At 44.9% G+C, this 25,060-nt stretch overlaps 1 protein-coding gene across 1 annotated transcript in view; it reads left to right on the forward strand.

Annotated features, from left to right (window-relative positions):
• Window positions 1-25,060, forward strand: part of AOPEP (aminopeptidase O (putative)) — a 379,363-nt gene extending 354,303 nt beyond the window's left edge. Inside the window, exons 15-17 of the mRNA XM_082469690.1 lie at window positions 19,622-19,708; window positions 21,571-21,715; window positions 24,865-25,060. Coding sequence (XP_082325816.1) covers window positions 19,622-19,708; window positions 21,571-21,711 — 228 coding nt within the window. The 3' untranslated portion in view covers window positions 21,712-21,715; window positions 24,865-25,060. The remainder of the gene's footprint in view (window positions 1-19,621; window positions 19,709-21,570; window positions 21,716-24,864) is intronic.

Below are 25,060 nucleotides of genomic sequence, written 5' to 3' on the forward strand. Positions count from 1 at the left end.
AGTCTGACAGCTCCGATGCTCATTTCTGAATTTCATTTGGGCCAAAAGCATAGTTTCTGTGAACTGAGAAGATTCCGTTATCAACCGACCTCTGGAGAGGCATACTGGAAGGGCAGAGAATAAAGGTTTAGTCAGGTTATCATATGTTTAAAATCTAAGACTGACCTGTAGCTGTGATTCTGCCCATTCCCTTTATGCTCGAACTCCTTCTGGTCATGATGCCCGTCGTCTTCTGCACAGTGTTCAGGGTCCGTTCCCTGCCGTCCGTTCAGGGGCTCAGCACTCTCCTTTTCTCCCCTGGCTGCTCTTCTGTAGTATTCTGGCTACAAAATAAAGAAAACGTTTCTATTTTGTGCTCCTCACAGGAAGAGTTTAGAGGAGAGGTTAGATGTAACCTCAGTGGGCTCTGTTGCCACTTCAGGGTGCTCAACAGTTTATATTTAGTAAAGCGCAGTGTGCTGGACATGGTGCCTCCTTCCCCTTTGGTACACCTCGATGCAGAATCTAAGTGGCACAAAGGCAGAAACCAGCCTTGCTGACATCAGGTCCTGTCATCACGGCGGTGTGTGAGGGCAGCCTGCTGGGCTGGCGCCACGGCCCCTGCAGGACCGCAGGGCTGTGCAGGGTCACCAGGGCCCAAGCGTAGGAGCAGTGCCAGAGCGTCGGCCCCAGCCCCCTTGGTGGGCGCCTCTTCCTCCCCTCCTTCCCTTTTGGAGTCTGTCTTGGGGTCATGCATATCCCCAGGCTTCCCCAGGTCACTGCCCAGCAGTGTCAGGAGGCACCACTGTGGAACAGTGCGCCAGGAGGCAGGTTTTCAGATTGAACATAAAAAGGAGACTGTTGGGGCTTCCCTGGTGGCGCAGTGGTTAAGAATCCGCCTGCTGGTGCACGGGACACAGGTTCGAGCCCTGGTCCTGGAAGATCCCACATGCCGTGGAGCAGCTAAGCCCGTGTGCCACAACTACTGAGCCTGCGCTCTAGAGCCCGTGAGCCACAACTACTGAAGCCCGCTTGCCACAACTACTGAAGCCTGCACGCCTAGAGCCCGTGCTCCGCAACAAGAGAAGTCACCGCAATGAGAAGCCCGTGCACCGCAACGAAGAGTAGCCCCCACTCGCCTCAACTAGAGAAAGTCCTCGTGCAGCAACAAAGACCCAATGCAGACAAAAAAAAAAAAAAAAAAAAAAAAGGAGACCGTTGTGGAGGGTTGGAATGGTGTGGTGCAATTAGCAAAGTGGTTTTCCAGGATAAAATACAAGGAGCCAGATGGAATGAGAGCTTTCAGAAAGGCAGGTTGACACCTGCCATATCCAACATTGGGCCGTTTTGTCACAGTTTCTTCCCAGGGACAAAGGGGTCTGGCTTCTTGGCTCCTTGACATGGTCAAGCTCAGGTTGCAAATCAGAGGGTCAAACATTGATGGATCTGAACTTTAGGATGTGACCTATAAGTAGTGTGACTTAATATCCATTTTTTAAAAAGCTAAAACAGTGCTGGTGAGGGACGCAGCTGTCATTTTGACACAGCATTGTAATTTGTAGAGTTTGGAAAGCTGGGCAGGGTATGGACTGATAAAAGGGATTGGGGTGATTTTCTTTGGTTGCTTAGACATATTGGGATTTTTAAAACATGTGCCTTTTATAATGTGGGATAAAAAGCTCTTATATAATTCTTTAGTTATACTTGTGTATTTTTTTCTTTGTTGTATTTGGTTTATGAAACATTCACTGCTTTAGAACATTTCTTCAAAGTCAGGAAGATATCTCTAGATATTTCTTCCTTGGAGTTTTCTTTCTTTGTTATTCAGTTCAGTGCCCCTAGAATTTTTCTGTGGAAACCTTGTAACAAAAAAGTCTCCATTGCTTTATACAGTGATACAAGGATTTTTGAAAACTGATCTAAAATGACAAAGGACTTTGTTTTTTCCTTTGTTTTTTTTGTTTGTTTGTTTTTAGATGAGTATTCCTCTCTTGTTCCTGAGGCCAGGGCCTGCTGTGCGTTTTATTTACCTTGAATTGTTACAGGACATTGTGGCTGATCAGATGTTTGTTTAAAGAAAAATGAGCCACTCCTGGCGTAATCTGCCTAATTTTTCTAAAAAGACCTTTTAAGTAAACAATTATAATCAGTCAAAACATTTAGAATTTATCTGTTAAATAAAAGAGGAAAAGAGCATTTAATGGCGGGCTTTTAGCTACAGGTTCAGCCAGACTTTATTAGAAAAGTCCCTGGTTGCTTATTCTTTGCCATTCTTTCTTCCACTGTACTTAGCAGCACGTCCTACTGTATAGATATTTGGAGATTTAAGGGGCATTATCACCTCTTGCCATCTATGTATGTCCCCCCCCGCCCTGCAAGTCTGTACAGATTTTCTCAGACAGATGTGGAGATGTACACATTTTTTGGGTTATAAATAACATTGCCCTGATGCGCTTCTTTTGATAGTGCCCCAAACCCATCTACATCTCCTATTCCTTTTGTCTTTAATGTTGTTGTGAGTAAAATCAACATGTGGGGTTTTATTGGTGTTTCTGGGTTCTTTATACCTCCATCAATAGTTTATATATTTTTGTATTAGAGTTCTGTACTGAAATCCACACCCCAAAAAAGCACACAGTTGTCTGTGAGCCAGTGCCATTTTCTTTCACAATTATAGAGTCATATTCCCATGTAAAGTTTGCCTTCAGTGCCCTAAAATAGAGGGCTCACTTTTGCCAAAATATCTTTCCAGATTGCTCTTCTTCCCTCTGGTGCCTTTCCGGTGCACCCTCCTGTGCTCTCTAGTTCCATGGTACACCAGGATTTGAGAGTTCGCTCTCTCTGGCCTTCAAGCTGTGGAACCTTCAGGCTGTAGATAAAATGAGCTATTCCTAGAGTCTGTGGGAGCCTCCCACAGCGTCAGCGGCCTAAGTATGGTCCCTGAACCTGCCCTTTAGGGAGGAGGTGGTGCTCCATAGATCCCACGAGATTCCCTGGCAGCTTATGCCTCTTATGGGCGAATGTTTGTGCTGGTACCTGATAGCCAAGAGAAAACAATTGTACTGAATTCAAATTGTTTTAAAAAATGAAAGGACCCCCGTTTATGTGCAAATGATGGTATTTTGTATGTTTGTCAGGGTATGACATTTAAAGATCAGCAGACTTTATGGGGTGGCACTAAAAATGATTTTTAAAGCTACTTGGTCTACATGTTGCTTTGCTGCAGCTTTGAACCACATGGAATTGTGTTCCACAGACCAACTGATCGTGCCCCTCTGTGGGTAGGAGCAGATGACCACGCTGAGCGTGGAGATCTACAGGCACTGGGGAGAGCAGCCAGCCAGCAGCAGCAGCCCAGAGCAGGCTTGTCGCCCTGGCTCCACTGTCAGGACAGCAGGCAGTCTCCTCAGGAACTGACTGCGTACAGTAGTACCATTTCCTGAAATCGCCTCCCCCAGCTTGACTCTAGGGTTGTTTTTAATAGCAACGTTTTTTGAGAAATAATTCATATACCATACAATTAACCCATTTCGAAGTGCACAACAGTAGTTTTTAGTATGTATTCACAGAGCTGTGTAACCATCACCACAGTCAATTGTAGAATGTGTTCATCATCCGATCCCAAAGAAACCCTGTACCATTTAGTTGTCATTCCCATCTCCCCCCGCACTCCAGTCCTTGGCAACCAGACTAATCTTTCTGTGTCTACAGATTTGCTTACTCTGGACTTTCATGTAAATGGGATCACATACCTTTTGTGAATGGCTTCTTTTCACTTAGCATACTGTCTTCAGGAATCATCCATGTTTTGCACGTATCAATACTTCTTTGCTTTTTATTCCAAATACTTTCGATGGTATAGGTAAACCCCTTTTGTTTAACTGTTCATCAGTTGATAGACATTTGGATTTTGTGGCTGTTATGTGTAATGCTGCTATGAACATTTGGGTGCAGTGTTTTGTGTGGACGTAAATTTTCACTTCTTTTGGGACTTAACCTAAGGATTAGAATCGGCTGGCTTATATGGTTAGTTTGTTTAACTTTATAAGGAACTGCCAGACTGTTTTACAGAGCACCATTTTACATCTTTACCAGCAGTGTATGGGGGTTCCAGTGTTTCTTCATCCTTGTCATTATTTGTTATTGTCTGTCTTTCATTTTAGCCATCCTACTGGGTGTGAAGACCTATCTCATTGTGGGTTTTTTTGTTTTTTGTTTTTAAACATCTTTATTGGAGTATAATTGCTTTACAGTGTTGTGTTAGTTTCTGCTGTATAACAAAGTGAATCAGCTATATGTATACATATATCCCCATATCCCCTCCCTTTTGCGTCTCCCTCCCACCTTCCCTATCCCACCGCCCTAGGTGGTCACAAAGCACCGAGGTGATCTCCCTGTGCTATGCAGCTGCTTCCCACTAGCTATCTGTTTTACATTTGGTAGTGTATATATGTCCATGCCACTCTCTCACTTTGTCCCAGCTTACCCTTCCCCCTCCCCATGTCCTCAAGTCCATTCTCTACGTCTGCGTCTTTATTCCTGTCTTGCCCCGAGGTTCATCAGAACTTTTTTTTTTTTTTTTTTAGATTCCATATATATGTATTAGCATATGGTATTTCTTTTCTTCTTTCTAACTGACTTCACTGTGTATAACAGACTCTATCTAGGTCCATCCACCTCACTACAAATAACTCAATTTCGTTTCTTTTTATGGCTGAGAAATATTCCATTGTATATATGTGCCACATTCATCTGTCGATGGACACTTAGGTTGCTTCCATGTCCTGGCTATTGCAAATAGTGCTGCAGTGAACACTGTGGTACATGTCTCTTTGAATTATGGTGTTCTCTGGGTATATGCCCAGTAGTGGGATTGCTGGGTCATATGGTAGTTCTATTTTTAGTTTTTTAAGGAACCTCCATACTGTTCTCCATAGTGGCTGTATCAATTTACATTCCCACCAATAGTGCAGGAGGGTTCCCTTTTCTGCACACCCTCTCCAGCATTTATTGTTTGTAGAGTTTTTGATGATGGCCGTTCTCACCGGTGTGAGGTGATACCTCATTGTAGTTTTGATTTTCATTTCTCTAATGATTAGTGATGTTGAGCATCCTTTCATGTGTTTGTTGGTACTCTGTATATCTTCTTGGGATAAATGTCTATTTAGGTCTTCTGCCCATTTTTGGATTGGGTTGTTTGTTTTTTTGATATTGAGCTGTGTGAGCTGCTTGTATATTTTGGAGATTAATCCTTTGTCAGTTGCTTCATTTGCAGATATTTTCTCCCATTCTGAGGGTTGTCTTTTCATCTTGCTTATGGTTTCCTTTGCTGTGCAAAAGCTTTTAAGTTTCATTAGGTCCCATTTGTTTATTTTTGTTTTTATTTCCATTTCTCTAGGAGGTGGGTCAAAAAGGATCTTGCTGTGATTTATGTCATAGAGTGTTCTGCCTATGTTTTCCTCTAAGAGTTTTAGAGTGTCTGGCCTTACATTTAGGTCTTTAATCCATTTTGAGTTTACTTTTGTGTATGGTGTTGGGGAGTGTTCTAATTTCATTCTTTTACATGTAGCTGTCCAGTTTTCCCAGCACCACTTATTGAAGAGGCTGTCATTTCTCCATTATATATTCTTGCCTCCTTTATCAAAGATAAGGTGACCATATGTGCATGGGTTTATCTCTGGGCTTTCTATCCTGTTCCATTGATCTATATTTCTGTTTTTGTGACTGTACCATACTGTCTTGATTACTGTAGCTTTGTAGTATAGTCTGAAGTCAGTGAGCCTGATTTCTCCAGCTCTGTTTTTCTTTTTTCAGAATTGCTTTGGCTATTCAGGGTCTTTTGTGTTTCCATACAAATTGTGAAATTTTTTGTTCTAGTTGTGTGAAAAATAACCATGGGTAGTTTCATAGGGATTGCATTGAATCCATAGATTGGGTAGTAGAGTCATTTTCACAGTGTTGATTCTTCCAGTCTAAGAACGTGGTATATCTCTCCATCTGTTTGTATCATCGTTAATTTCTTTCATCAGTGTTTTATAGTTTTCTTTATACAGATCTTTTGTCTCCTTAGGTAGGTTTATTCCAAGGTATTTTATTCTTTGTATTGCAGTGGTAAATGGGAGTGTTTCCTTAATTTCTCTTTCAGATTTTTCTTCATTAGTGTATAGGAATACCAGAGATTTCTGTGCATTAATTTTGTATCCTGCTACTTTACCAAATTAATTGATTAGCTCTACTAGTTTTCTGGTAGCATCTTTAGGATTCTCTATGTATAGTATCATGTCATCTGCAAACAGTGACAGTTTTACTTCTTCTTTTCCGATTTGGATTCCTTTTATTTCTTTTTCTTCTCTGATTTCTGTGGCTAGAACTTCCAAAACTATGTTGAATAATAGTGGTGAGAGTGGGCACCCTTGTCTTGTTCCTGATCTTAGAGGAAATGGTTTCAGTTTTTCACCATTGAGGATGATGTGGGCTGTGGGTTTGTCACATATGGCCTTTATTATGTTGAGGTAGCTTCTCTCTCTGCCTACTTTCTGGAGGGTTTTTATCATAAATGGGTGTTGATATTTGTCAAAAACTTTTTCTGCATCTATTGAGATGATCATATGGTTTTTTTCCTTCAATCTGTTAATATCGTTTATCACATTGATTGATTTGCATATATTGAAGAATCCTAGCATTCCTGGGATAAACCACACTTGATCATAGTGTATGAGCCTTTTAATATGCTGTTGGATTCTGTTTGCTAGTATTTGTTGAGGATTTTTGCATCTATGTTCTTCAGTGATATTGGCCTATAGCTTACTTTTTTTTGTGACATCTTCGTCTGGTTTTGGTATCAGGTTGATGGTGGCCTCGTAGAATGAGTTTGGGAGTGTTCCTCACTCTGCTATATTTTGGAAGAGTTTGAGAAGGGTAGGTGTTAGCTCTTCTCTAAATGTTTGATAGAATGTGCCTGTGAAGCCATCTGGTCCTGGGCTTTTGTTTGTTGGAAGATTTTTAATCACAGTTTCAATTTCATTACTTGTGATTGGTCTGTTTATATTTTCTGTTTCTTCCTGGTTCAGTCTCAGAAGGTTGTGGTTTTCTAAGAATGTGTCCATTTCTTCCAGGTTGTGCATTTTATTGGCGTGGAGTTGCTTGCAGTAATCTCTCATGATCCTTTGTATTTCTGCAGTGTCAGTGGTTACTTCTCCTTTTTCATTTCTAATTCTATTGATTTGAGTCTTCTCCCTTTTTTTCTTGATGAGTCTGGCTAATGGTTTATCAATTTTGTTTATCTTCTCAAAGAAGCAGCTTTTAGTTTTATTGATCTTTGCTATCATTTCCTTCATTTCTTTTTCATTTATTTCTGATCTGATCTTTACGATTTCTTTCCTTCTGCTAACTTTGGGGGGTTATTTTGTTCTTCTTTCTCTAACTGCTTTAGGTGTAAGGTTAGGTTGTCTACTTGAGATTTTTCTTGTTTCTTGAGGTAGGATTGTATTGCTATAAACTTCCCTCTTAGAACTGCTTTTGCTGCATCCCATAGGTTTTGGGTCATCGTGTTTTCATTGTCATTTGTTCCTAGGTATTTTTTGATTTCCTCTTTGATTTCTTCAGTGATCTCTTGGTTATTTAGTAGCGTATTGTTTAGCCTCCATGCGTTTGTATTTTTTACAGTATTTTTCCTGTAATTGATACCTAGTGTCATAGCGTTGTGGTCAGAAAAGATACTTGATACGATTTCAGTTTTCTTAAATTTACCAAGGCTTGATTTGTGACCCAAGATATGATCTGTCCTGGAGAATAGGATAGATCTATCCTGGAGAATCCTCATGAGCACTTGAGAAGAAAGTGTATTCTGTTGCTTTTGGATGGAATGTCCTATAAATATCAATTAAGTCCATCTTGTCTAATGTATCATTTAAAGCTTGTGTTTCCTTATTTATTTTCATTTTGGATGATCTGTCCATTGCTGAAAGTGGGGTGTTAAAGTCCCCTACTATGATTGTGTTACTGTCAATTTCCTCTTTTATGGCTGTTATCGTTTGCCTTATGTATTGTGATGCTTGTTTGTTGGGTGCATAAATATTTACAAGTGTTATGTCCTCTTTTTGGTTTGATCCTTTGATTGTTATGTGGTGTCCTTCTTTGTCTCTTGTAATAGTCTTTAAAGTCTATTTTGTCTGATATGAGAATTGCTACTCCAGCTTTCTTTTGATTTCCATTTGCATGGAATATCTTTTTCCATCCCCTCACTTTTAGTCTGTGTGTGTCCCTAGGTCTGAAGTGGGTCTCTTGGAGACAGCATATATATGGGTCTTGTTTTTGTATCCATTCAGCCAGTCTGTCTTTTGGTTGGACACAAGACCAAATGGTAATCCATTTACATTTAAGGTAATTATTGATATGTATGTTCGTATTACCATTTTCTTAATTGTTTTGGGTTTGTTTTTGCAGGTCTTTTCCTTCTCTTGTGTTTCCTGCCTAGAGAAGTTCCTTTAGCATTTGTTGTAAAGCTTGTTTGGTGGTGCTGAATTCTCTTAACTTTTGTTTTGTCTGTAAAGGTTTTAATTTCTCCATCGAATCTGAATGAGATCCTTGCCGGGTAGAGTAATCTTGGTTGTAGGTTTTTCCCTTCCATCACTTTAAATATGTCCTGCTGCTGCTGCCTTCTGGCTTGCAGAGTTTCTGCTGAAAGATCAGCTGTTAACCGGTTATTATGGGGATTCCTTTGTATGTTATTTGTTGCTTTTCCCTTGCCGGTTTTAATATGTTTTCTTTGTATTTAAGTTTTGATCATTTCATTAATATGTGTCTTGGCGTGTTTCTCCTTGGATTTATCCTGCATGGGACTCTCTGCACTTCCTGGACTTGATTGACTGTTTCCTTTCCCATGTTAGGGAACTTTTCAACTGTAATCTCTTCAAGTATTTTCTCAGACTCTTTCTTTTTCTCTTCTTCTTCTGGGCCCCTTATAATTCAAAAGTTGGTGCGTTTAATGTTGTCCCAGAGGTCTATGAGACTGTCCTCAATTCTTTTCATTGTTTTTTCTTTATTCTGCTCTGCGGTAGTTATTTCCACTATTTTATCTTCCAGGTCACTTATCTGTTCTTCTGCCTCAGTTATTCTGCTACTGATTCCTTCTAGAGAATTTTTAATTTCACTTATTGTATTGTTCATTATTGTTTGCTCTTTAGTTTTTCTAGGTCCTTGTTAAACGTTTCTTATATTTTCTCCATTCTACTTCCAAGGTTTTGGATATCTTTACTATTATTACTCTGAATTCTTTTTCAGGTAGACTGCCTATTTCCTCTTCATTTGTTTGGTCTGGTGGGTTTTTACCTTGCTCCTTCATCTGCTGCACATTTCTCTGTCTTCTCATTTTGCTTAACTTACTGGGTTTGGGGTCTCCTTTTCGCAGGCTGCAGGTTCGTAGTTCCCGTTGCTTTTGGTGTCTGCCCTCAGTGGTTAAGGTTGTTTCAGTGGCTTATGTAGGCTTCCTGGTTGAGGGGACTGGTGCCTGTGTTCTGGAGGGTGGGGCTGGATCTTGTCTTTCTGGTGGGCTGGGCTGCATCTGGTGGTGTGTGTTGGGATGTCTGTGAACTTAGTATGATTTTGCGCAGCCTCTCTGCTAATGGAGGGGTTGTGTTGCTGTCTTGCTAGTTCTTTGACATGGGGCATCCAGCACTGGAGCTTGCTGACCATAGGGTGGAGCTGGGTCTTAGCGTTGATCGTAACTTCCCAACCTCCAGAATTTTTGTTCAGCCCGTTCATCCATGCGTTTACTTCTGTCGGCAGTACTGGAAATGCACAGGAATTACAAGAAAATCCGAATTGTTTTCTGGAAAACCGGAGGTAAGATGACTCGGGAGTGACAAGACACAAAGTACAGTGGGTGGTGGTGAAAGAAAGCCAGGGTGGGAGGTGGCTGAAGCGTGGAGCAGTGCCCTAGGGGAGTGGCAACTTCCTACAGGGACCCCTGCCTCTAGAGCATCGTCTCCCAGGCATCGATGCTGCACGGGGCCCCTCTCATTGTGGTTTTGATTTTCATTTCCCTATTAACTAATTATGGTCAGCATCTTTTCATCTGTTTATTGGCCATTTATACATCTTTGGAAAAATGCCTAGTCAGATCTTTTGCTCATTTTTAAACAGGTTTTTCTTTTTATTATTGAATTATAATAGTTTTTTGTATATTTTAGATACAAGACCCTTATCAGGTATATGATTTGCAAAAATGTTCTCTCATTTTCTTAGGTTGTCTTTTCACATTCTTGAAAGTGTCCTTTGAAGCACAGAAGTTTTAATTTTGAAGCCATCCGATTCACCTGTATTTTCTTATTCTGCTTGTGCTTTTGGTGTCAAATCTAGGAAACCAGTGCCTAATCCAATGTCTAGAAGATTTATGTCTGTGTCTTCTTCTAAGAGTTTTATAGTTTTAGCTCTTACATTTAAGTCTTCGGGTTTAATTTTTAAAGTCCATTTCTCTAGCTTCCGTAAGGAAGGTATTGGAAGAAATAGCCACTAAGAAGAAATGGGTAAGGGAGGGTTGAATTTTTTCATGGAACATGTGGTAAGGCTGGAAATCGACTGAGCTTAGGCTGCCCCGTTCAGCAGTTGGTGTCTTTTCTTCCTTTGTCTCTTAGTTTGAGTGGCCCTTTCTTAGGGAGTCTCCTGACTACATCCCTGGGTCACTCCCGTTGCCCTCATTGCACCCTGTTATCTCCTGTCAGGGCGTTTGTCACTAACATGAGTCTGCTCCTGCCTGTTTACTGGATTTTTCTTAGACTTTCTATTGAACTGTAAGCTCAAAGAGGGCAGGATCTTGTCTGTTTTATTCACCACTTCATCCTTAATACCCAGTACTTATTTTTTTGGAGAATGACATTTCCTGGATCTCCAGGTATTCTGGAATAGAGTGACTAGTATATGACAGGATAAGGTGATTGGATAACTAAAGCTGTAGGGAAACCCCTTCAGGAGGGAGCGAACCTTTTTGTCAGACTTGGTGAGGCCCTCCGGAGTCAGTCACGTCCGCCCCTGAGGAAATGGAGAGAAAGCACGGGTGTCCCTTCAGAGTTTCTCAGAGGAAGTAACCCATGGTCAGTTTTCTGCCAACAGTAAAAGTTCTTTTTTCAGCAAAGGCCATGTGTCGTATGTTAATGAAATGAGGAAAGGAGGTGGAATTCCATATTGGAATGTTTTACCATTTAGTGTGCCGTTTTGATAGGGAGGGAAGGCTCACCGTGCTGTATTTCAGGGTGGACTCAACATGGGCTACTGAGTTCTACTTTTTGGAGCCAGCTGCCTTGAATAGCATTAATGTCATTAAATGAAGTAGTATATACATAGGAGAAGGAAGAAAGGTTGGAATTTGCCTGAGAGAACATATAAAACTCGATGTTTGTCATCACCTTGGATCCTCACCGTCACTCTCCACGTGCACACTTGGTGTGATGATCCCGATAGCAGGTTTGGACGATCCCTGTTTTGCACGTTGCCACAGCTCTAGTTATAACTGGTAAAACCCGTTATTACCGGCTATAACCAGTTAACATAGAGCAGAGAGCTTTAGGGTCTGACTCAAGCAAGGTTAGGAAGAGCCCTTGAAAAAGAGCTGAGAGCCTCCGCTGCCTTGTTTGTTGTCTTAACTTCAGGGCGAAGGGGGTTTACTAGCCTGGCTTTGTGGCAGTACACAGAGCAACTTTTCATTCCCTTTAGTTAAAACAGTGTTAAGATCTCAGCCCTTTGAGAGTAAGGAGCTTGTAAGGTGAGAGAGAGAAGGAGAAGAGAAGTGTTGGAAATCTTTATGTGACAACTGTACACTCAACTGTGCCCTCATCTTTTCTCATGCGAATGAGCAGATGAGACATCCTGGACCGTTATAGATGCCCCTAAATGAAATACTTGCTGGAAAGGCTGTTCTGGAGCTGCTCTAGGAAGGCCTCCCCATGCCCAGGCTGCCAGACAGGCTTCCCTCACCAGCAGTAAACTCACTTTAAAGCAACGTTAAATCTAATTTAAGGACACAAATTGAAAAAGTAGGTTTGTTTATTGCAGTGTTAGACTTATTAACTCACAAAAGCCATGAGCCTTGGTCTTTCTGTTTACAGATTATAAAATGGAACTCAAAATGAGGTTTAATGGGCTTCCCAGACCGTGTTCCCTGGACAGATTTTTTTTTCCCTTCAACAGTAAATTCTGAAATCAAAAGGACTTAAAAAGAGGAGTGCTTCCTGTCATAAATAGGATGGGTGGCATTCTTCAAAGCATTTTACAGCTTCCAACTGTGCATTATAATTTCAAAGTAGCTGAAAAGCATTCTGAGTTTTTTAAATGGTACGTTCATTCAGAAACATTTATTAAGCAGCTACTTATGTGCCAGGCATTGAGACAGGGCCTGGAGATAGCCTGAAGGCTCCCAGGCCCATGCTCTCACTGAGCTTGCACTTTATTGTTAGTAAAGACATAAACTACTGAATAAGGAGACAGCAGTTTCAAAGAACATTGGGCTGGAGAGGATGTAAGACACAGCTCTGAGAGAGTGACCCATGGGGAAGCGGGTGGAGCTGAGGAATTCTGGGCCCAAGAGGTGAGTTACGGGATGTGGACATATCAATATCAGGTCATTCCACTAACCTAGGGTGTGCTGGATGAGGTGGGGTCACAGCAGATGTCCTTGACCTCTGTTGACTTGACCCCTCATAGCCTTCTTGGTAAAAAGCTAAAGGCTATTAACACATTTTGGGACTTTCTGGGACACAGTTGATTGAGATGGACTTTCTGGCATCGTCAGAGGATTGAAAGACAAATGGAACTGTAGTATATTAATAAGGGGATGCCCTGCAGTTGTTATTACGTTAAAGTATATGGGCCACACTAAGCTAGTAAATCCAACGGCAGCAAATGGAGAATAAGGAAAAACACAAAATAATATATCCATGTTGTTTATATGTAAAGCTACCTGTTTATAATTTTTACTATTCAAAAATAAAGCAAGGGAAGCAGCTGTGTGCAGGAGCCACAGGTGCTTTTTCAAGCGTGGCAGCGAGTATGCACCAAAACAAACCCTGGCTCCAGGCTTGCAGTGGCAGAAGCAACCCAGCTGATTTTCTGAGTCCGACCTTGACTGTGTAATGTGCTTTGTTGATGGCACAGTGGCTACCAGAGCCAGGTTTGGGGTGTTAGCCAAGTTGTTAACACTGAGCTGTTTTGTCTAACCCTGCAGCGCGTCTGCTCAGCCTCTGCGACTCCACTTACTCTTCAGGCACAGTTAGGCTTCTGTAAGACCCTGGTTTGCAGACTCCACCTCAAAGGAACCCAGCCCCCCACACCCCCCAGCCAAGGGGGTTTAGTGTTTAATTTAAGATGTTTTCTACCGGACTGATTTAAACTGCTTGAATAACCCACTTATGTTTTTCTCCCTAATATGTCTTTATATGTACTGGAGTTACAGATTACATTTTTATTGAAAGAAGAATTATGTTTAAGTAAAGTCTGAAAACTCCTTTGGAAAATTAGTCCATAAGATAATAAGCAGCTTGTTGGGGAGCATTCTCATGTAAGAATTATTTCTTTGAAGTAGCTTCATGGAGAACACACTAAAATTGAAGACCAAAAAAAAAAAAAACAGAAACTTGAGATAAAAGGTATAAAAGAGCATTGAGAATTGTAAAGTGTTAATGAACACAGGGTCTGGGGGGTGTAGTGATTTGCAGAGGAAGAGTCTGGTCAGCGAGGGAGATTGGGAGTGACCTGGTTGAGGGGATTATTCTTCCTAAAGTTCGCATTTCCTCAGTGTTGGATCCCCTACCCACAAGTGGCGCCTTGCATTCATGCTGGGCTGTAGGCCAAGAGGTGCTCTGTTTCCAAACGAATGCCACAGGTTTTTCGGTACAGAGGAGTGCAGTCCACAGAGGAAAGAAAAGTCCCCACATTCAAGAACACCCTAGATTTCCTGGCAGAATGGGCAGAAGCTGGCCGGAGCCAGCTCGTGAGAGCCTCCCAGCTCTGTGTTCTCTGGCGTCGTGCTGGTGAATTTAGGGGGTTAGCACATCACTCGGGCAGCCTAAGGCGTGGGCTTCCTTTTCAGATCAGGGGTCAGCAAACTAGAGCTGGCTGGTCCAGCCCACTGCCCTTTTTTTTTGTAAATAAAGTTTTATCTGAAGATAGCCACGCCCACTCTTTTACGTATTGTCTAGGGCTGATCTTGTGATACAAGGGCAAATGGGGTGAGAAGCCATAAATGCTCACTGTGACAGAAAAAATTGGCAACCCCTGTTCTAGAGTTCTAGAGTTTAATAAGAGTTGGTTCTGGATGCGTTAAAATTCTCAGATTGAAGAGATTGGGGGGCTGGTGGGGGGGTTGTCTGTTAGCAGTTTTTCTTTCCTTTTCCAGGAGGGAACAGTTAAGTGAGAGGTACGTGTGGTTATATCACAGAGGTGCCCATTGGATCGTGGGACTTGTCCCTGAATCTGAGCTGTGGTTTGACCCTACAAGGCAGGTCCCGCTTTTCCAGCACTGCTGGAAATCAGAGGAGCCGGCCAGAAGTCGTTCAGTTCGCCTGGGCCTCTTGGGTAGTGATAACGTTCTTGAAATGGTAGAAATGCCACGTGCCTGGAGCTGATGCTGGGACAAGGCTGTCTTTACAGACGGGTTTGGAAAATTCCCAGGCGCCTGGCCCCTGGGTATACTTCCCCGAGGGTGGATGAGAAGTACCAGCTCCCCCAGGCCTCGAGGAGGCCCCTCCCTGAAGGAGCCCCTGCTTCCTCTGCGGGCTCCCGCTGGCGCTGGTGTCTCAGAGTCCTGAGTCTAGGCGCAGGGTGGGCCGGCTCTTCTTCCTCGGCTGTGTCGTCCCATCCTCTCCCTCCCGCTTCCCACTCCCTGCCAGTGCCTTACCTCCTCAACGCCCACCTGACAGGCACCTTGCTCCTTCGGTTTTCACCAGTTAACAAACTTTTCCTTGGAGTTGATACTATCAAGTTTTTATAAATTCAAGAAATAGAACTTTTGAAGTGGAAATGAAAGCCAGAAACATGCTACTCCTGCTAAGAAGACAAGCACTTACTGTGTGGGAGTCACAATCCTAACGCTTACTGCAGCGACCTGGGGCAGTTCCCACAGCAGCCCAGGGGCAGAGGCTCTTCTAGCCCCCGCCCTGGGGAGACAGCTCTGGATCAGGACCCAGTGGGTCATGAAATCAGTTTAGTAGGTCGCCTGCCAGCATAAAGAAGGAAGAACAATAACTGTCAGCGGTTGCATATAGTGAGGGAAAGTATTAAAAAAGAAACTTTTGTTTCTCTGTGTGTGTGTGTGTGTGTGTGTGTGTGTGTGTGTGTGTGTGCATACACATGTATACATATCATGTGCAAAATGTGTTTTGTATACCCAGGACACATGTCTGCTCAGGTCTCCCAGGTGGCTCGGGCCTGTTACCACCGATATACTCCATCCTCCCGGGGGAGTCCCTGCTGTGGGTCGGGGGTCCCCCATCCTGGAGCAGTTACAGTTACATGAATTATAGGAGGGTTTTAATGTCCTATCACCAAACGTGGGTCTGACATGAATGGGCTTCTGCAGGCTTACCCTTCCTTCTTCCTACCCCAAATTCTAAGACCCTCCCATGTGCCCCCAGCCCCAAAGAACCATTGCATTAGTGCGCACTCCTGGGAGAGCATTGATGTTTGTGCGCTCCTCACCCTCTGTACATGGAGGCTTTGGAAACCTGGAAACTTCTGGAATTCATTTCCAAAGGTGTAAATTAGCACTGCTAATTTAAAACCCACCCATGCACTGAGGCAACCACCCATATCATTTTTCTGTTCAACGTCCCTTAAGCAGAACACTTTGAAAAGTGTTCTAATTAGTCCAGCTAATTTTTGTTGGACCAAAGTATAATGGGTGCCACACCTGTGTGTGCACATCTTCATTGTTGCAAGAGTCAGGGACCCGCGTTCCCTTTCTTCATCATCATCCCCCCTCATTCGTGTGCCAGGGACTGCTAAATGCTTTGCTTGTGTTATGGAACCTTCAGCGTGGCGTGGGCGGTGGATGCACTCCTGTCCTGGCAGGAGGTGGGCCAGACCAGCTGCTGTCTGCACTGAAGACTCAGTGAGGAAAAGATGGGCATGTGCTCCAGAGGCAAGGCTTCCAGTGCCCTGCGACACCGCACGCTCTGGGGCGGCTGGAACGAGGTGCTGGTGCTCTCGGTCCTCCGACCCTGCTGCTCGCCACCACGGGCAACTCTGCCTCTTCCCACTCCTGAAACGTCCCTTTTCTGATTTTCTCGAGATTTCTTATTCTTTTCCTGCCCGCTCCGCCGTCCCTCGCCCTTGCCCCTTACCCCTTACCTGTCTGTGGCCTGACCCCATTGCTGGAATTCAGGGCTAAGGTGTTTGCTGGCTCGAGGCTTTCAGGTGATTCCTAGCATGAGTTTGGAATGACTTTATGAATCTGAGTCACCGTTGAAAAAGTCATTAAATTTTTTAATCTCTCTTGAGACATTGCAGAATAATGTGAATATTCAAAGTGTAAGTATTGATTGGTTTTAGCATAATGTATACACCCATGGAACGCTGACGCTAAATGAACGGAGTCAGAGGCCATAGACGCCGTGGAAGGCCTGCTGGGCCCGGGTGTTCCCACAGATGTACTTATGTGGTGGTGTTTACTTTTCACCTCACTGAGGAAGTTAAAAGACAAGGTGACCACTACCACCATTAACTAATTAACTAGTTAGAAAATAAAGAAGAGCAGATCTACAGAACAGACAGCTTTCTTCTTAGAGACCTGCCTCTGCTTCTGAATTCTCTGATGCTTCCCAGCACTGGGAACTTCACTTTCCTCCATTATCAACAGAGGAAGGAGCTAGATACAAGTGTGGTGACCTCTGTCAGGAATTTTTTTTTTAAGTTTCTCAGTGATCTGGAGAAAGGAGGTATTCCATCAGTGCCCACCGTGGAAATACTGATGGGAGAAATTGTGACAAATGTCACTTTGCTGCCAGCTTTTCAGGAAGACCCCCGTTCCAGGTGTGACAAGTGGCCTTGCGAATTGTGGGTCCTGGACAGTTTAGAGGATAAAAAGATAAAAATTTTCTTTGTTTCTCAAAGAAATGCGAAGAGAAGTAGAAACCCTGGGCACAAGCAAGAGATAATCTGTTGGGCCCTCAGCCTCACACAGCATCTCTGTGATGTCTTTTAAACATCCTGTCATTGAAATTTTGAATTATGTTTAATTCTTTTGTAATGAAAAGGCTTGTTGTTTTTTCTGCTCTTTGTGGGGTGGAGAGAGGGGTTGGTCTGTATTTCCTGGACGCCATGTTAGCCTTCAGGGGTCGGGGTCAGAAGACTAGATCTCTTATTACTTGTGACAGCTAACTATTTTTAACAGTAAGGGGAGTGGAAATGCTGACTTCATATTGGTTGTGAAAGAGCCTCTTTCAGTCATCTCAGCTCTTGGATCTTCTTCCAGTCGTTGTAGTGGGACTGGCCCTGCTTTTTGCCCCTCTGTGGACCTTATCCTACTAGGAAACAGACCCTAATTTATGCTTTGTTATTTCTGTATGTGTAAATAAGATGAAGGAGAGCACAGGGAGAAAAAAAATGGGAGGCCAATAATACCTCCATTCTCAAAATCAGATCTAAAAAAATATAGTGTCCCCAAGTTTTGGAGTGATAAACCGCTGTCCTTGTCAAAGGCTTGGTGTGATCAGGTTGCAAAATCCAAGTCGTTAGATCACTGTCAAGCTGACAAGAGTTCTCTTATGCTTGTCTCTCCTAAAAGCTGGTACAGCTGTCCCCCTGTGCAATGGTGAGAAGTGAAAGCATGTGGCCCCAGTCCCCTGACTCTCATGCCGCATGGCGGACACCCCACCGGGCCACACTGACTTGCCGGGGCCTTCTCCTTTCACAGAGCTCACAAACAAAAAGACACAACACATCCACTGGTGCGTGGATGGGACTGATGGTTTCTGTGAGTTGGGACAGAAACGAGAAATGGAGGCATCCAAGGGGCCCATTTGGGTTCTGTCCAGTGCTCAGCCTTTGGTACTCAAACCAAAGCACGAGAGCGGGAATTTGGTTGTTCTGGTAGCTTCTTCTCTGGTTGGTGCAGTATCTGAGCTCTGTTCAGTTGTTCTTCTCCAGATATTTTAAGGGCTACCCTTTCCCTTTTATGGTGTTAATTTCTATTGGCTATATAGGAAAGAGAACATTTTGTTGAAGGTAGAAAGATTTCCAAGACCTGTCCAGCCCAACCTGCTTCCCTTTTGCTGTGATGATCCAAGGCTATTAGCTCATTTCCATGTGCCTCTGAAATTCCTTCGTGAATATAAAAAGTTTGTTGGCATCCTTTTCTTAGAAGTTCAAAGGGCCTGACTGCCTGTAAGCAAAGGGCCCACCACCAGAACCCCCTCATGTCTCAGAGTGCACTGTAGCTTAGGGGAAGGATTCTTTCCAAAAGATGTTTCTTTATTTCATTCCTAATTGCTTGTGTGTAAATCTATTTATGGTGGATTAAAGAAGAGATCCGGCCATCAGTGGGTAATGATATAATTTACAGGGGCCCCAGCCAAAATGTTGAAATTGCTTACATTTTACTGTTGCCACAAATGGATTACTATAAAGGGTCTCCCTCTTTCAAAGGCAGTAAAAACAAAGAGTGATGGAAGGAGGCTTTTTTATTTTTTTAATGCACATAATCACTTCCATGTATGGCTAGTGTTGAACCAATAATGGAGTATAAAATGGTGGACTGCTCACCGGATTTAATTGAGAGGGCTTTAATGCAGTAGAAAATGGCCCAGGACTGAATTCTTAAACCAAATGTAGGTAGAATCTCCACGTAAAGAATGTGTCTGAAGTGCCTAGAGATGGGGGGTGGTGCGAGACTGCCTCTTATCAGCAGAGGCAGCCGGTGCTGGGATCCAGCTCCCCTATTGTCTGTAGGGTTTGGGGGAGGGTTTCCTGGCAAATTCCTGCTTGTAAACCTTTTGTCACGTATCTTTACTAAAGGGCACCCACACTTAGCTTCTGTGTTTTCAGTAGGTTGTGCAGACCTGCAGCCCACACCCGTGGGCATGTGGCAGGATCTGCCTGCGTCAGGGTGGGCTGCCCCCCTTCCTTCCCCTCCAGCAGGCACCCTGAGCTCCTCAGAGGGTGCGCTTTGCCTCTCAGGAATGTGGAGAGCAGCGTCTTCCTCCTTTTACTGTGTTTATTGTTGCAGTCACCAGCGCTGAACCAAATCGGTTATTGCAGGAAATTAAGTAGTTGTGGTTTGTAAAGGAAACCTTCGTTGACAGCATCCTGCAGGGCAGAGCACCAGCCTGGCTGCCTAGGGATGTGTGTTTAATTTCCCAGTTACGTTTTGCATTTGTCTATTATCTTGCAAAATGGTCTTTAAAAACATCAAAACCCCTAAGTGAAACATGCACCTTCTTCCCCTAAAGTTGACTGGCAGCCCTCCTCATGAAGGAACCTCATGGTTCCTTCCTTTGTAAAAGAAGTTAAATGAAAATGAAATTTACAAGTGTCAACAACGTTTATATACTTCAGAGAGTAACTTTTTCTAACAGGAAAGGCTCTCCATCATTAAACTTGTTAGGCCAAGGAAACCTACCAGTTTTTTGCTTACTGGATTTTCTCCTTTCTTAAGGTTCGCCATCGATGGTGTGAACTTGTTGTTAAGCACAAATACACAAAAGCATACAGAAACGTGGAGAGGTTCCTTCAGGAGGATCAGGTAAGTTTCAATTTTCAGCAGATGGGGATTCTTCAAATGCTGTCCCCTGACTATGCAGTACACTTAACACAGGGACCCAAGTTGTTGACATCTCTATTTTAAAAACAAATATTTAAACATTTTTCAAGGATTTTAAAGAGTTGTTAGGTGCTTACCTACCAAACTTTTGAGCTGATTTTTTTCCTCTGTCTTTGTATCCCATTGAATCATGTCCCTTAGGAGCTCCCTTGGTTTGACGTAGCTGTGGCCCACTGCCGTTACCAGTGAAGCATGGGCAGACCTCATGAGCTTTCTGCATCTTTGAACCTCAGATTCATTAGGTCAGGGTTGTGGCTTAGTGATGCCATGGTGTGTACCTGTGCCTTCAGTGGCCCTCACTTGAAGTATGTATGAAGATTAGACTGGGAGAGCCCCGGCTGGCTGGGACAGTCTGGTCTGTATCTGCACCTGCCACACCAGGTGGAACCCTGTGCTGAGTTTCCTTCCCGTGAGAACTCACTGTTCACCAGGGAAAGCGATCACCTTGCAAGGAGCCCACAGGAAGCACGTGCGTGCACGAACCCGTTGGAAGATGTTTTCCTTGCTGCCTCTGCTGGGCCGCAGCCTGTGGGGGTCAGCACCCCGCCACACCGTGTCCCCCAGCGTGGCTGTCCATGGTGGTGCATGTGCCGTGGCTTCTGTCAGCTGCGGGGAGCTGGCTGCAGCTCGTTCATGTTGGCGTGACCAGTGCATGCCTCTGAGTGAGCTTTCTGCCGGGCACTGTGGGCTGACAGAATGGAGCCATGTTTCGGTTCGGGTGGAGAGTTGTGGGTAGGGGCAACAAAGGGACTTTTGAGACGGCCTGAGTACAGGGGGCAGCCAGCAAGTGAGGGCTCGTTATTCCCGCAAAGAAAAATACACGACTTTGTACCAGAAGAAATGTCACATTTGCACAGTGAAGCAAGAGGTGTTTTGGAAACACAGAGGGGAGTATAAGGACAAAATGTAAGAGCAACTTAAGGCCTGTTCTGAAAACCAAAATTAACTGCAGTATATTTGGAACCATGATCTTTGCCAAATAAGGATTACCGTAGCTTTTTCAGGAAAGAATTTTTGGACCCCTAACCACCAAGTTTTCATTTTTGCGCTGTATTTGAGATCCTTCTTTTAACTTGCTCCAGGAGAACGTAATCTGTAGCATAACTAAGCTTAGAACAAGAGAGAAGGCGGAACCAAGTGGATCTTTTGGTTTTCCAGAACATAACTGGCTGTTTTTAAAACTGTAGGAAAAATGCAGATGTGAGTCATTGTTCTCGAAACAGAAGAGCCAGTGTTTGCCACGGTAGTGGGGCCCGTTGAAGGGAGCTGGCAGGCTGGGCTGGAGCAACAGGCATCTTCCAGGGCGGCCCGATGGCTCTCCCCACCCGTGGCGCCATGTGACGGGGTGGTCTTCATTCCCCAGCTGTGCTAGGCACACACGTTCCTGGGAAGATGGCCTGTGTCTGTGTGACATACCCACGGCGCCTCGGGTGCTTCTTTCAGCTGCGGGGGTTTCCACGGGGGTCAGTCACCATGGGAACCTCCCTGTCCTCGTCAGCTGTCACTAGAGAAATGCTCGCAGTGTCGTCAGTTCAACCACCAGGGTCTGTTGACGGAATTGATAGCCAAGAATTCCTTGGGGGTTGCAGTGAGAACAAGAAAGAGAAGGGGATCGAAAGCTGCAGGTTCCTGAAGTACAGCTATTCGGCCGTCTATCTTTTCTAGGGTCTTTGTAACTTCCAGGCCAGCAAGTCCGTGTGGAACAAGCGCAGACTGTGCACTCGAGCGCGTGGGGGCACATGATTGCCTTTCCTTCAGCTCTCTGGCCTCTGTGCCTTCCACAGGCCATGGGCATCTACCTCTACGGGGAGCTGATGGTGAGTGAGGACGCCCGGCAGCAGCAGCTCGCCCGCAGGTGCTTCGAGCTGAGCAGGGAGCAGATGGACAGACCCTCAGCCGGGGTGGTGGCCGAGATGTTGTTTTAAAGAGGTGATTCTCTCTCTTTCCTTTCTCCGTTGTTCGGCTCTGAGATTCCTCTTAGGCGCTAAGTCAGTCAGTAAGCCAGATGGTGAGCCGAGGGCCCCAGCAGCTTCCCTTAGGGTGCGGGGGGCACCTCGTCCGGCCGAGCGGCCACTGGAAAGCCCGTGCCGCCCACCCCGGCGGAACCGCCTTCCTCGGCGCCGTTTTGGCCGCTTCCGGTTTTGTTATTTGTGGGGGACGGAATTCGCAGGAGAACATCCTGAGTAGGTTAGAAGGTGCGCTGCAGAGCCTCGTGGAACCGCGAGCCGCGTCTTCAAGGGGAAGGCTGACGCGGGGGTGTGTGGCGGGCTCCCCACACCCTGAGCTGTGAGCAGCCGTGTGAGAACTTGCGGTCCCTCGGGCTGTCCCCGCCTGGTGGGCGAGGCTGGCAGGTCCTTCCTCCCAGTGTCCTGAATTTCTCTACATTGCGTGTCTGCTGGCAGGCGGGCAGGTTACCTGGAGTGGGGCAGAGTTGGAGTGGGAGTCCTAAATTATTTAAACTGCTTCCTCTGTTAATTGTGCTTGGCACTGACCTGTTACGTTCACATTTTAGCAGTTTTTAACTGTGGATTTCTGCATTCTAAAAGTAATTTAGCAATGGTACAAAAAGTTTTGTAAGTAGAACTGTGGGATTCTAAGTGTTTTTTTTTTTTTTTGTCTAACATTGTCATTTCTCTGCCTCTCTGGTTTTCTTTAAGGTTTTACATGATATTATAGATAGGGTATGTCTAATTTTGTGTTTTTTTAAAACTTAGCATCAAATTTCAAGCATTTTTCATGTAATATAGCTTCTCTATAATTTTAATGGATATTTAATATTTTATGTTGATATTCTTAACCTATTGTTGGACATTTAGTTTGCTTCTAATGTTTTGCTCTTATAAAAACCATTTCTGTCTAATACGTTTAACTGTCTTATTTATCTGAAAGAACTCTAATGCTGAAGAGAGAAAGGTTTTCTAAAGTACGATTCTGTTCTTCCAGAAGAGTCAAGGAGCCATGTTGGCCAGGAAAGGAAGTAGTGGGAATAATTGCCACGATTGTGCATCTCGTAGCGGAGCAGCTATGTGCAGGCTTCCCCAGAGCTCCCCTGTGGCAGCTTCAGAGCCTGTTCAACGACGGGCCAGTTTAAAAAACAGACAGAACAGTTACACAGTTATGTGTTGCCAACCTCATATAGTAATCAGTGTAAATCGTATTTCTCTTCAGATTTTTAATTTCACGGAGAGTTTGTGTTTCTTGAAGTGTGTGAAACTACAGTGGTGCAGACTATGCCTTTGATGTTCCCTGGGTTCCAAATTGTGGAGAAACCACCGCGGGCTACACAGCTTTGGCAGTTCTTCATTGTGATTTTTTTGCCCCCAAGCAGGCAAAGGAGTAGTCCCGGTCACAAGCCTGCTCTTTTCTCACCGCCCCTCTGTCCCTGCCCTTCTGGATGAACACAGGGTCATGTGCACACCCTTTCCCCCTGCTACCCCAGAACAGCTGGTCAGTGCATTTTTTATTTCATCTTCCAAAGCTGCACTGGCATTTGTATGGTCATCTGTGAGTCCTTTGATTTTTAAAAATTATACCCCTAGGACGCCCAGTAAATGAACAGCAAACAGAAATAAAACCCATTTGGTAGTGTAGCAGGCCTGGAGGTGGTGGTGCTGTCACCTTGTGCCCGAGGAAGCTGGTGCGTGCGATGTGGGCAGCCCTGCGGCGCTGCCCCCAAGTGCTCTGGCTGCTTGGGTTCCTGGCATGCTGATTTGTGACTTAAGATTAAAATCACATTGCCAGGGATTACCACGCAACCACGACCCTGACTGCTCCTCCAGAAGCCATAGTTACTCTCTCTCTGCAGTTCGGGGAACAGATGCATCTCATAGCTCCTCTCTGGAAACAGAAGAAGCCAACAGCCTTGGAAGATGCTCTCCAGCCCTTTCATTATGCCCAGCCGACGACCTCTCTGACGAGGTGCAGAGCTTAGCTGATTGGTGAACAGTGACTGGTTTCCGCTTTGTTCACAGTGGCTAAGTTCTGCACCTGAAGAGAAGGTGAGATGGGGACAGTTAAGTTGGAGCTGCCGGGGCAGAGGCCGCTGCTGAGCGGTCAGCTCGGGGACCGAGCACGATTCTGGAGGATGAGGGCCTGCCTGGCCCCAAGGATGCACTTTGCCTTGTTACGAATGCAAGGAACATACCAAAAGTCTACGGAAATATAAATCCGCTAATTAGACATCGGTGTCTGAAAGTTCATATGTATTGAAAGCTGCAAAATTATTCTTTTAAAAATCTAAAACCCAGTGAATCACGAAAGTCGAGTGAGACCATGTCAGCAGTCGATGGCGTGTGAGTAGAGCTGGGTACTTTCAAAGGAGACTCCCTGTTGTGATTTCCGAGCACGGTGAACTCTCTCTTGTATTTGCAGTCCAGGTTTCTGTGTCTTCTGCAGCCGCCCGCGGGACGAGGCCGAGCAAGCTCCCAGCTGAGGCACTGCTTCTCCGGGCTGTCAATTGGACCCGCCCTCCGGTGCCTACTGAGCTGATATCAGTTCTCATTTTACACACTGGCTCAGTTCAGCAGGAACAGGAGTCGAGCCCTAGAGCAAAGCCTTCCTGTCTGTGAGTGCCCGGAGGCTCGGGAGCTGGGGCTGCAGCTGCACGAAGACAGGCCCGAGCGTCCGCAGCAGAGCTGACCGGCGGCGGAGGCCCCTGAGTATGTGCCCTGTGTGTGGGTGTTGCTAGAGCTCTGCTGACACGACAGGAACGAGCTTGCACCCGTTGGCGCCACGCCTGCCACGCAGGCAGTGCATACCTCTGTCACGGTGTAGGACGGCCCGAAAGCAGTCGGAGTGAGTGCGGGGCTGAAACAGGCTGCCTTTCTAGTATCTGTCCTGTGAACGGAGCCCAAGTTATAGCCGCCGGCTTTCACAGCCCTGTGTGAGCAAAGCGAATGGCACATGGTGCAGCTGTAAAGCCCCTTCTCGGGGCTGTAAGATGTGCCCTGGTCTCCTCCTGTCCTCCGCTCGTGGTCCTCTCTCCAAAGCCGAGAGCAAAGGCACACACAAAGGTACTCATTTACAAGAATTCCTCCGTTGTGACCGGGCAGTAAATTTTATTGCTGTTTCCTTTGCAGGAAAGATCACAGCGAGATTCTTTTTCATGCATCTACTCGTAGCCCTGGTGGGACCAGGATCACATTGACCCTGGACATCAAAGGAAGGATTATGGGGCTGCTAAAGCCATCAGCCGACAGCAGTGTGCACATCGTGGGGCGACCTTCCCAGAGGCCCTCACAGCGGAGCCCGTGTCAAAGGCACATCCTTGTAAAC

Source organism: Balaenoptera physalus, assembly GCF_965194825.1.
Source record: "Balaenoptera physalus genome assembly, chromosome: 7".
Classification (NCBI taxonomy): domain Eukaryota; kingdom Metazoa; phylum Chordata; class Mammalia; order Artiodactyla; family Balaenopteridae; genus Balaenoptera; species Balaenoptera physalus.